Source organism: Aotus nancymaae, unplaced genomic scaffold, assembly GCF_030222135.1.
Source record: "Aotus nancymaae isolate 86718 unplaced genomic scaffold, 86718_ANA_hifiasm-v0.15.2.pri h1tg000012l, whole genome shotgun sequence".
NCBI classification, from domain to species: Eukaryota; Metazoa; Chordata; class Mammalia; order Primates; family Aotidae; genus Aotus; species Aotus nancymaae.
The window spans coordinates 48,889,005-48,901,773 of record NW_026988423.1 but is presented as its reverse complement, the minus strand read 5'-3'; the positions used below and the strand labels follow the sequence as shown (position 1 = coordinate 48,901,773).

General features: G+C 53.9%; 1 protein-coding gene across 2 annotated transcripts in view; it reads right to left on the bottom strand.

The window, feature by feature from the left end:
* The window catches only part of SRRM3 (serine/arginine repetitive matrix 3), a 45,309-nt gene that overhangs the window by 22,244 nt on the left and 10,296 nt on the right, over nt 1-12,769 (bottom strand). For both annotated transcript variants that reach the window (XM_064375690.1, XM_064375691.1), the window contains exons 3-9: nt 6,410-6,538; nt 6,247-6,327; nt 5,490-5,519; nt 4,984-5,046; nt 4,818-4,853; nt 1,217-1,267; nt 260-364 (exon numbers count right to left, since the gene is read on the bottom strand). In XM_064375690.1, the coding sequence (XP_064231760.1) occupies nt 260-364; nt 1,217-1,267; nt 4,818-4,853; nt 4,984-5,046; nt 5,490-5,519; nt 6,247-6,327; nt 6,410-6,538 (495 nt within the window). The remainder of the gene's footprint in view (nt 1-259; nt 365-1,216; nt 1,268-4,817; nt 4,854-4,983; nt 5,047-5,489; nt 5,520-6,246; nt 6,328-6,409; nt 6,539-12,769) is intronic.

The window sequence follows — 12,769 nt, the reverse complement described above, 5'->3', positions numbered from 1 at the left end:
AATTTTAATTAAAGAAGGGGGTCTCACTATGTTTCTCAGGCTGGTCTTGAACTCCTGGCCTCAAGTGATCCTTCCACCTTGGCATCCCAAAGTTCTGAGATTACAGCCATGAGCCACCACACCTGGCCACCCCAATACACTTCTCCCCACTGATGAATTGACATTCTGTCCACCAGCCCTGCTCCCCAGCCCTCGGGGGTGTTTAATCTGCAACCCTCATCCCCTACCAGGAGAAAGCCTCCCAGAGGCCCAGGCTTACCTGCTAGGAGATCTGGAATCACTGTAGTGGGAGGACAGGGAGGGGCTGTGGGAGCTGCCGCTGCTGTGGCGGTGAGACCTCCGGCCTGGAGACTCTGTGTGAGGCCTGACGTGGATGAGGGAAATCAGCCTGTACCTCAATTCTGCCCCCCATGACCCTCCAGCCCCCAAGTTGCCCGACCTCCCACCAGGATCCCAGTGGAGCCCTACTGAAAGCCAGTGTTCATGAGTCCCCTAAAGTATCCTAGAAAAGGAACATCAGCAGGGTTGGTGGTGGCTGCAGAGCCTATCTGGTCCATATGGGTCATCTGTGAGAATTAGGAAAAGGCCCCCTTTTCTCTAGAAAGCCCCAGCTCCCAAGACCCCCCCCCCCAGCCCAGCCTTCACCTTGTGGGGTGGGAGGAAGAAGGGTGGGGGAGTCACGAGGACTGGGCTTAGAAGGACCATGGTTTGGAAGGCAAGAAGCCTAGAATTCGGTTCCAGCTCTGACTCAGCGAGGGCCCTTGGCTTTCTCTCCAGATCTTAATTTTCCCATCTGGGGAAAATGAGCTACGTTTTTGTTTTTTTTTGAGATGGAGTTTCACTCTTGTTGCCCAGGCTGGAGTGCAATGACGCCATCTTGGCTCACCAAAACCTCTGCCTGTCAGGTTCAAGCCATTCTCCTGCCTCAGCCTCCCAAGTAGCTGGGATTACAGGCATGCACCACCATGCCCTGCTAATTTTGTATTTTTAGTAGAGACGGGGTTTCTCCATATTGGTCAGGCTGGTCTTGAACCCCCAACCTCAGGTGATCCGCCTGGCTCGGCCTCCTATAATACTGGGATTACAGGTGTGAGCCACTACACCTGGCCCAAAATGAGCTACCTTTAACGGCCTGATTCTGTGATTTTAAAAGGCCTAGTTTGCTGGGGCAGGAGGGAGATCGAATCGGGGGCTGGAGAGAAGGGAGGGCACTTACCTCTTCCTCTCTTTGTTCTTCTCTTTTCTTTTACTCTTGGAGCTTCGAGATCTGCAGAGAGCAGAGACCACAGTGATGGTGCAGCCCAGGGAGGGCGTGGCCTTTGTGCCCTGGAGCCTGGCTATGCCCAGGTGTGGATCTGAGATTTGTTCCTTTCTAGGGCCTGAGCCCCACGGCTGGTGGGGACTTTTCCATCCTACCCCACCCCTTTGTCCATTTCACTCGGCCAAGGTGTGGTCCTTCCTCCTCCTCTAAGTCCTGGCCTGGCCTGAGAGTACCTGTTCTCAGAAGTGTGGCTGGCCCCAGATAAAGGGGGGTGTTGTCTGCAGGTCTGACAGCCTCAGGCCTCCGGTCTGGGCCAGGTGGAAATGTTCATTTGCTCTTGTCTTTGGTATTGGACCTGGGACACGCCCAATACTCATTCCCTTGATAAGTGAGTACTGGGGTGTGGCCTGACATTCATGCCTCCTGTGCCCCTTCCTCCCTGTGTTCCCAGACTGTGGCCCAGCCCTAGGCCAGCTCACCAGGGGTTTAGGAAAGAAATGCTTTCCCAAGGGAACGATGTCCCTGCTTTTTTTATTCTTCAGATGGAGTCTCACTCTGTTGCCCAGGCTGGAGTACAGTGGCACAGTCTTGGCTCGCTGCAACCTCCACCTCCCAGGTTCAAGTGATTCTCATGCCTTAGCCTCCTGAGTAGCTGGGATTACAGTTGTCTGCCACCACGTCTGGTTATTTTATTTATTTATTTATTTTTTTGAGACAGAGTCTTGCTCTGTCGCCCAGGCTGGAGTGCAGTGGTGTGATCTTGGCTCACTGCCACCTCTGCCTCTCAGGTTTGAGCAATTCTCTGCCTTGGCCTCCCAAAGTGCTGGGATTACAGGCATGAGCCCAAGTAGCTGAGATTACAGGTGCCCACCATCACGCCCAGTTAATTTTTGTATTTTTAGTAAAGATGGGGTTCCACCATCTTGGCCAGGCTAGTCTTGAACTCCTGACCTCGTGATCCACCTGCCTCGGCCTCCCAAAGTGCTGGGATTACAGGTGAGTCACAGTGCCCGACCATGTCTGGCTATTTTTTGTTTGTTTTTTCAGTAGAGACAGGATTTCACCATGTTAGCCAGGCTGTTCTCGAACTCCTGGCCTCTTCTGCCTCAGCCCTCCAACATACTGGGATTACAGGTGAGAGCCACCGTGCCTGGCCAATCTCCCTCCTTTTCTTTTTCTTTTTTTTTTTTGAGACGGAGTTTCACTCTTGTTACCCAGGCTGGAGTGCAATGGCGCGATCTTGGCTTACCGCAACCTCCGCCTCCTGAGTTCAGGCAATTCTCCTGCCTCAGCCTCCTGAGTAGCTGGGATTACAGGCATGCGCCACCATGCCCAGCTAATTTTTTTGTATTTTTAGTAGAGACGGGGTTTCACCATGTTGACCAGGATGGTCTCGATCTCTCAACCTTGTGATCCACCCGCCTCGGCCTCCCAAAGTGCTGGGATTACAGGCGTGAGCCACCGCGCCCAGCATCTCCCTCCTTTTCAGTGACACTCTGGATCCATCTCTAGGGCTGCTCCTCCCAACTCCCACAGCCTCCTGTCTCCTCCCATCGAGCCCTCTGGGGCAAGCCCCCCAGCCCAGCACCCTCTACCTTTGATGAAAGGCCTGAGATGCCTCTGATTAGCCCTCAAAGTTCTCACCCAACCCCAATCCCCAGCCCCAACCTCTCTGGTACCACCAGATCCCTTCAGTCCTTCTGACCACAAAACAAAGCCATGCTAAGAAACACAGAAATGTGCTTCCCGCAGGAGCAGAGTGAGTGCGGGGCAGGCCTGGGAGGTGAAGGGTGTGGGTGCTGGAGCCTGCTTTGGGCTTCAGCTTCCCCATTGAAGCTGGTCTAGCCCTAGTTCACTTTAGGACCTGTCCAGGAAGGATGGGAGCTGGCCAGAGGGTGTGTGTAAGCTAATGGTGGCCACTTGGGGGCAGTAGGGACCCACACTGACCCATAGACACTGGGAGGTCAGGGGAAGATGAAAACTGGGGACATTGGAGGGGCAGGTTTAGGTGTTTGTTTAGGCTCCTCCCTAATTGGCAAATTCTCACTGCAAGGAAGGAACCCAGGACTCTGCCCTTCCTCTGGGCTGCTGGGAGGGGCTCTGGCTCAGATGCCACCTCTGGAATGTGACTGCCAGACAACTTTCTTCCTTCCAAGTTTTCCTTCCCCTTTCCCCTTCCCTTTCCCTTCCCTTCTTTTCTTTTTTTTTTTTTTTTGAGACAGAGTCTTGCTCTGTCACCCAGGCTGGAATGCGGTGGCGTGATCTCGGCTCTCTGCAACCTCTGCCTCTTGGGTTCAAGCGATTCTACCTTGGCCTCCCAACTAGCTGGGATTACAGGTGCCCACCACCATGCCTGGCTAATTTTTGTATTTTCAGTAGAGATGGGGGTATTACCATGTCTCAAATTCCTGACCTCAAACCATCCACCCACCTTGGCCTCCCAAAGTGCTGGGATTACAGGCATGAGCCATTGCACCCGGCCTTTTTTTCTTTTTCCTTTTTTATTTATTTATTTTTCTAAGACAGGGTTTCACCATGTTGGTCAGGCTGGTCTTGAACTCCTGACCTCAGGTGATCCGCCCACCTTGGCCTCTAAAGTGCTTGGATTACAGGCGTGAGCCACCACACTCGGCCCAGGCCTTTTTTTTTTTTGTTCTGAGACAGAGTTTCACTCTGTCGCCCAGGCTGGAGTGGTGTGATCTTGGCTCACTGCAACCTCTGCAACCTGGGTTCAAGCGATTGTCATGCCTCAGCCTCCCGAGTAGCTGGGATTACAGGCACTCGCCACCACACCCAGCTAATTTTTGTATTTTTAGTCGAGATAGGATTTCACCATGTTGACCAGGCTGGTTTCAAACTCCTGGCCTCAAGCAGTTTGTGTGCCTTAGCCTCCCAAAGTGCTGGGATTACAGGCATGACCCACCACGCCTGGCACAGGCTGAGTTTTCTGCTTTCTCATCAACCCTATACTCCTGGACCACTTTGCCTCTGCCTGGGATCCTGCCTTTCACTTCCTCTCCCCTCCCCCAGTCCACCCTGAACAAGCCACTGCCCCGCTCAGAGCCCCTCCACGATAGCCTCTAGCCCTCCTGGGTGGCAGATGACTCCGTAACTTGGCAGTCAACCCTGCTGGGGGGCTAGCATCTGTCCCCTGAAACTCTACCTCTAGCCACAGGTCCCCACTCCGCCTCCTATCCATGGAGCCTTCCCAGCTCACGGAGGTCCTCCTGCCTCTCAAGCTCTTTCCCTGCAAATTCGGGATCTTGGTGTTTCTGTTTGTCTAACCAGCACCTCCACAGACAGACACACCCCTTGGGCATTGGACCTGGAAATTCTTGGGGTCCCCATGCCATGGCTGATGCATGGGGCAGGAAAGGGTTGCAAACAGTTTTCATGCACCTCGTCCACTGCCCAGTCCCCCAAGCCTGGGAAGGAACCCTGGAGCTGAAGGATGGAGCCCAGCGGGACCCTCAGAACCTCCCTCCCATCATTACATCCTTTGGGCTTTGGTCCCTTCAGGGAACACTGTCCGTGTCCTCTGCAAAGCACTGCTCACCTGTGCCGTCTCTTCCTCCGGGACCCAGAATCAGACCTGTAGGGCAATAAAGAAGTTCTCTTGAGCCTGCCTGGGGTGGCCCAGGGAACACCTATGGAGGGGCACAGCCCTGGCCCTGGGCCCCACGGAAGGAAGAGGAGGCCCCAGGGTGGGGCAGCAAGGCTACCTGTCTCGGCGATGTTTCTTCACACTCTTCTTCTTCTTGCGGAGGGGTGAGGAGCTCCCACAGCTGTGGACACAGTGGGGTGGGCTCTTGTGAGCTGGGGTGTGGGCTGAGGGGCTGGAAATGGCTGGAGAGGCCTGAGTGCTTGGGACATTGAAGCTGGAAAGGGGATTCCAGGCCATGAAGCCCAAGGACCCCTGTACAGAGTGACCCTATGCCCCAAGAGTCGCCAAGGTCCCTCAGGGTAGTTGATGGCGCTGCCTCTGTTGTCCCCAAGTCACCCTTCCAGAGCTCCCCCAGCATTGTAGGCAAAGATAGTTTCAAACTCAGAGGTCAGAGGCTCCAATGGTGGGATTCATGGCCTCTGTAGAGGCAAAGCTGGCACCTTGGCAGTGTCCAGGGTGCAGGCCCTGAGGATCCAGGCCTCTGGCCTCTGAGGGATGACCTTAGCATCTCTCCCACCCACAGATGTCCCCACCCTGGGCCCAGCCAGCTCTGCCCCCACTGACCTGCACTCGGACTCCAGTCTTCTCTTTTTGCTGAGGGCAGATGCCAGGGAGAAAGGACAGACGGATGGAGAGGGTTAGCTGGGGCCTCAGACACTTGCCAGGGTCTCACGCAGGACAGGAGAGGGTGTACGGAGAGATGCTGGGATGGCAGATGAGGCCCCTCCTCCCCAGGGCCACTGGCACTGGTGGTGGTGGGCACAGGAGCCCTGGGGGAGGGCAGAGGGGACTGGGAGCAGGTGCTGGTAACACATGGACCTGGTCAGTGAGTCTGGCTCTGGGGATTCATTGAGGGGCAGGTGCTGTAGGGGAGGGTCTCAGTAAGGGTCGGGTCCCAGAGAAGGGGAGGAGCTTGATGAGGGGTGGAGCCTAGTGGGGGAAGGAGCTCGGTTAGAGGTGGGTCCTAGAGAAGGGGAGGGGCTCGATGAGGGGCAGGGCCTAGTGGGACAGAGGCGCTCGGCGAGGGGTGGGTCTTAGAGAAGGGAAGAGGCTCGGTGGGGGGCGGGACCTAGCAAAGGGGAGGGGCTTGTTGAGGGGCGGGGCCCAGAGAAGACGGGGAGCTTCAGGCCTGGGATGGGTTCAGTTACCTGGAGGGCACTTAGTCGGGGGACGGCAAGGTGAGGGCGAGGGAGGGGCGCAGAGAAAGGCAGGGCTCACAAATGAGGCATGGTTGGGGTTCCCCTGCGGGCCAGGGACGGGAACCCGGGGAGAGACCCCACCGCCCCCCTCCCTTCCCGCTCCGGCCAGGCGCGGCTCTCACCGGCTTCTCCGGTGGCCACCTTTCTTTTTCTTCTTTTTCTTGGGAGGGGGCGATGCCGAGCTGCTAGACCAGTGCTTGGTCCTGGGGGAGAAGGGGCGGGGGTGGGGGCGGTGAGGAGGGGCAGCCCTGCGCGCCCCCCACCCCCGCCGCGGCGGCCGCTGACCTGTACCCGCGGTGGCCGCGGTAGCAGGCGGCCGGGCAGTCACAGTCCACCGGGCCGTCGTCGTCGTCGAAGGGCGCGTACTCCAGGCCCGGCTCGGCGCCCTCGGTCAGCCGCGGGGTCTCCGCCACGCTGCCGGCGACAGGGACGCTCACCACCCGTCTCGGGACGCCCTTTCTCCGCCCCTTTCCCCGGCGCGCGGGGCCTGAACTAGCCCCCTAGTTCTGCGAGCTGCTACCCGGCGGGAGGAGGGGCGAGGGGACCTGCAGCCCCTGCCTGTACAGGCCAGGCAGATATTTGGGGAACCCAACGAGTCACGTCCCCTACAGGTCCCCAATCTCACGGCACAATCTTTTGCAAAAAAGAAAGAGAGGAACGGAGCCCCTGATTTAGCCTGCACCCCTTCTAAGTTCTCACCATCTCAGTGAGCCCCCTCCTCTTTTTTTAAATTTTGGAGACAGAGTCTTGCTCTGTTGCTCAGGCTGGGGTGCAGTGGTGGGATTATAGCTCACTGCAGCCTTGAATCCCTGGGCCCAAGCAATCCGCCCTCCTCAGCCTCATGAGTAGCTGGGACTACAGGCGTTCACCACCGCCCTAGCTAATTTGAAAAACTTTGCAGAGTCGGGATCTCACTATATTGCACAGGCTGGTTTCGAACTGCTGGCCTCTAGGGATCCTCCCCTTCGATCTCTCAAAGTGCTGGGATTCCGGGCATGAGCCACCCTGCAGTGGTGGGGGTGGGGAGTGTGCCTACTCCTTATATGAGGCTCCTCTTCCTCACTGAATCCCTTTCATATCCCAGCCCGATTCATTGAAGCCCTCCCCCTCAGTGAACCCCACATTTGGTCCCTGTGCCCCTAACCCTATTGTCCTATTCTGGGACCCCCATCCCAGCCCCTCCTTTCCCTCACTGAACCCTAATTTCTCTCTCCTTCCTTCCTTCTTTCTTTTTTCTTTTCTTTACCTTTCTTTTCTTTTCCTCTCTCTCTTTCTTTCTTTCTTTTTCTTTTTGAGACAGAGTCCCACTCTGTTGCCCTGGCTGCAGTGCAGGGGCCTGATCTCACCTCACTGCAACCCCCTCCCTCCCGGGTTCAAGTGATTCTCCTGCCTCAGCCTCCCGAGTAGCTGGGATTACAGGCATCTGCCACCACATCCAGCTAATTTTTGTATTTTTAGTAGAGATGGATTTCACCATCTTTAGTAGAGATGGATTTCACGTTGGCCAGGCTGGTCTCGAACTCCTGGCCTCAAGTGATCTGCCTACCTTGGCCTCCCAAAGTGCTGAGATTACAGGCATGAGCCACCTCGCCCCACCTGAACCCTAATTTCTAAAAGAGCCCCTTCTTCCTGGCCTAGCCCCGCCCTACTTGAGCCCTGGCTCACTGCTGTGGGTCTTTCCTCACCTGGGTGTCCTAGTCCCTGAGCCCCCTCCAGCTGGATGAGTGCCTCCCTGCTCCCTTTCCTCTCCTTTCCTTCAACCCTGCCTCTGTGGCTGAAATATTCACAGCCTCTCCTCATCCTCCCCTCTGCAGCCTCCAGGGGGCCCCGCTGCTCATCTCTGCAGCAGGACTGTGCTCAACATCAATCAAGCCTGGTGGCAGAGGGTGGGGGCCTCTGATATTCCCTATCCATCTTACAGAGCTCTCCTTTTTGCTCAGCAGGGACCAGCCGCCTCCTGTCTCTGCTCCCGGAGCCTCAGCCAGCCCCTGTCACAGATGTCACCTCCCTGCAGGCTCTTCTCAGAGCGCTGCTTCTTTTTTAGAGGTAGCTGGGCTCGAGGCAAGAGCTTGAGCTTTGAAGCTCCAGACAAGTGCTCATCCTGCACTGTCCTGAGTCATCCTGTGACCTGGGGCCTGTCGTGTCCCTCTTTGTGCCTCTTCCTGAAGGTGAGAGTGATAACTCCATTCCAGGGCTGCTGGGAGAATTTACCGAGGTCATAGGTGCTGTACAGTTTCTTTTCTTTCTTTTTTTTTTTTAACATTTTTATTTTATTTATTTTATTTTTTGAAACAGACTCTTGCTCTGTCGCCCAGGCTGGAGTGCAGTGGTGCGATCACAGCTCACTGCAGCCTTGAACTTCTGGCCTCAGGTGATCCTTCTGCTCCACCCTTGAGAGTAGCTAGGACTACAGGAGCACACCAGCACTCCCAACTATCAGAAATTTTTTTTTTGTAGAAATGGGGTCTCACAATGTTGCCCAGGCTGGTCTTGACCTCCTGGCTTGCTCAAGAAATCCTCTTGCCTTGGCCTCCCAAAGTGCTAGGATTACAGGTATGAGCCACCATGCCCGGCCTTTTTTTTTTTGAGACGGAGTTTCGCTCTTGTTACCCAGGCTGGAGTGCAATGGCGCGATCTCGGCTCACCGCAACCTCCGCCTCCTGGGTTCAGGCAATTCTCCTGCCTCAGCCTCCTGAGTAGCTGGGATTACAGGCATGCGCCACCATGCCCAGCTAATTTTTTTTGTATTTTTAGTAGAGACGGGGTTTCACCATGTTGACCAGGATGGTCTGGATCTCTTGACCTCGTGATCCACCCGCCTCCGCCTCCCAAAGTGCTGGATTACAGACGTGAGCCACCGCGCCTGGCCTATATATATATTTTTTAAGACAGGGTTTCACCATGTTGGTCAGGCTGGTCTTGAACTCCCGACCTCAGGTGATCCACCCGCCTTGGCCTCCAAAGTGCTTGGATTACAGATGTGAGCCACCACGACCAGCCTGTTTTTTATGTTTTTTTTTAAATTTATTTTTGTTTTTATTTAGAGTTTGAGACAGAGTCTCACTCTGTCACCAAGGCTGGAATGCGATTGCATGATCTCGGCTCACTGCAACCTCCACCACCGGGTTCAAGGGATTCTCCCGCTTCAGCCTCCCAGTTTTAGTAGCTGGGAATGCAAGTGTGCACCACCATGCCCGGCTAATTTTTTGTATTTTTAGTAGAGACGGGGTTTCATCATGTTGGCCAGGCTGGTCTCAAACTCCTGACCTCATGATCTGCCCACCTCGGCCTCCCAAAGTGCTGGGATTACAGGTGTGAGCCACCGTGCCCAGCCTTAAATTCATGTTTTCTAACTAGGTTACTCCTGATCATGTATTGGGAGTAGGCAGGGGAAGTTTTACCCTCCTGTGAAAACAAACCGAGCCCCACAGAGCTGATCAAAGTGCACCCAGACAGAGTCTGCTACAAAGGGACAGACAAGGGGAACAGCCCCACAGAGGATGGGCATTGGGCTGACCGCCATGGGCGGGGCTCTGCCCCGGGTAAAGACTGCGCTGCAAGCTCTTCCTCCCGTCAGAGCTTTCACTAATTAACTGGTCCTGTTTCCCATTAGTCAGGAGCACAATGGCCAATTGACAGATGAAAGGACCCAGATGTGGGAGGAGGGTGGGGAGTCCAGGCAAAGGGTCCGCCCTCTCTGCTTATCACTCATCCAGGCCTGCCAGGGGCCCTGGGGGGCAGCGATGACAGAAACAGGGATAAATCAGGTCTCGACCTTCTTCCTTCACTTCTCAGACTGTGGGGCAACACTGTGACATGGTGCATATTATGGTCAGTACTAACCAGGTGCCAGGTACAATTCTGAGCACTTTACATGTATTTATCTCATTTCATCATTTATTATTTATTTATTTATTGAGACAGAGTTTTGCTCTTGTCGCCCAGGCTGGAGTGCAGTGGCACAATCTTGGCTCACTGCAATCTCCGCCTCCTGGGTTCAAGCGATTCTCCTGCCTCAGCTTCCCCAGTAGCTGGGATTACAGGTGCCCGCCACCATGCCCAGCTAATTTTTGTATTTTTAGTAGAACTGGGGTTTCGCCATGTTGCCCAGACTGGTCTCGAACGCCTGAGCTCAAGTGATCCACTCGCCTCGGCCTCCCAAAGTGCTGGGATGACAGGTGTGAGCCACCTCGCCCGGCCTATTTATTTATTTATTTATTTATGAGCCGGAGTCTGGTTCTGTCACCCAGGCTGGAGCCTGTCTCTGTTTCTGTTTCGCTCCTACTCTGGCTGGAAAGATGAGGATTAAGTGGGATGAGGTGAGAAATATTTCACCCCTGACTACCCAGCAATACAGAAAGTCTCCAAGAAGGGTTTCCCCACTGCCCATTGAGGTCTGTTCCTACAATGCTGCCAGCCTTTATGAGGACTACAGCTGGGCGTGGTGGCCCACACCTATAATCCCAGAACTTTGGGAGGCCAAGGCAGGTGAATCACCTGAGGTCAGGAGTTCAAGACTACCCTGGCAAATGTGGTAAAACCCCATCTCTACTAAAAATATAAAAAGTAGCTAGGCCATGGTGGCATGTGCCTGTAATCCCAGCTTCTTGGGAGGCTGAGGCAAGAGAATCACTTGAACCCAAGAGTTGGAGGTTGCAGTGAGCTATCGCGCCACTGCCTTCCAGCCTGGGTGATAGAGCAAGACCCTGTCTCTCTCTCTTTTTTTTTTAGAGATGGGATTTCACCATGTTGGCCAGGCTGATCTCGAACTCCTGACCTCAAGTGATCCACCCGCCTCGGCCTCCCAAAATGCTGGGATTACAGATGTGAGCCACAGTGCCCGGCCAAGACCCTGTCTCGATAAATAAATAAATACAAAAATTAGCTGGGTGCAGTGGTGCACGTCTGTAATCCCAGCTACTCGGGAGGCTGAGGCAGGGGAATTGCTTGAACCTGAGAGGTGGAGGTTGCAGTGAGCTGAGATTGCGTCACTGCACTCCAGCCTGGGTGACAGAGTGAGACTCCATCTCAATTAAAAAAATAAAAATAAAAAAATAAAAAATAAAAATAAATAAATATGACTACAACAGGAGAATCACTCAGAAGGTGCTGCTGGGATAGCAGAATAGCAAATGAATGAACATAACTAACTATTTTTCTTTAAGAGACCTTTATCCATTCCTGCATGTAGGCTAACATTATTTTTATTATTATTATTTTTTGAGATGGAGTCTCACTCTGTCGCCCAGGCTGAATTGCAGTGATGGGATATCAGCTCACTGCAACCTCCGCCTCCTGGATTCAAGTGATTCTCATGCCTCAGCCTCCCAAGTGGCTGGGATTACAGGCATGTGGCACAATGCCCAGTTAATTTTTTTTTTTTTTTTTTTTGAGACAGAGTCTTGCTCTGTCTCCCAGGCTAGAATGCAATGGCATGATCTCAGCTCACGACAACCTCCACCTCCCGGGTTCAAGCGATTCTCCTGCCTCAGCCTCCCGAGTGTCTGGGATCATAGGCACTCGCCATAAGGCCTGGTTAATTTTTGTATTTTTAGTAGAGACAGGGTTTCACCATGTTGGCCAGGCTGACCTCGAACTCTTGACCTCCAGTGATCCTTCTGCCTTAGCCTCTCAAAGTGCTGAGATTACAGGCATGAGCCATTGCTGCACCCAGCCTGGCCCTACTCTTAAAGAAATGACCAGTAGTGTTTAGCCTGGCTTCTCACCAGCCTGAGTTTCACTTTTAGGAAGAGAAGCACGAGATGTTGGTGCTGGGCAGGGAAACTGAAGGTGAACAGGGAAGGCCCATCTGAGTGGATTCAGCATCACTCCCTGAGCACACGGCGCCTGCCAGGCATGGAGCTCGGCCAGGCATGGCTGGACACTCACAGGCACAGGCTGTTCCCACCCTCGCAATGCAGCCGCCTCCATTGTTTGTATGGCTTCAAGTGGTTCACAGTTCGCCTCTGATCTGAGACAATATTTGCCTTGCCATAACTTGCCTGTTTGATTTAAGGCCCACCCAAAGGCCCACAGCAAACCGGTGTTTCTCCTATTCTCTGACAGGCTGCAGAGGCGTGACCTCAACAAAACCCTACACCCTTTTTTTATGAGACAGAGTCTCGCTCTGTCGCCCAGGCTGGAGTGCAGGGGCACAGTTGAAGGCAACCTCCACTTCCCAGGTTCAAGTGATTCTCGTGCCTCAGCCTTCTGAGTAGCTAGGATTACAGGCCCATGACACCACACCCGACTAATATTCCCATGCTGCTCAGGCTGGTCTCGAACTCCTGAGCTCAAGTAATCCTCTCGCCTTGGCCTCTCAAAGTACTGGGATTACAGGCATGTGCCACTGCGCCCGGCCCTACACCCTCTTTATCCACCAAGCCATTGGTCATGGTAGCAGTGGCATTTGGTGTGTGAGTTCTTACTTCCCAGAATGTGCTTACTCCGAATTCAATTCAATTCAATTCAATTCAATTCAATTCAATTCAATTCAATTCAATTCTATTCTATTCTATTCTATTCTATTCTATTCTATTCTATTATTCTATTCTACTTTTTGAGATGGAGTCTCACTCTGTTGACCAGGCTGGATTGCAGTGGTAGGATCTCGGCTCACTGCAACCTTCGCCTTCCGGGTTCAAA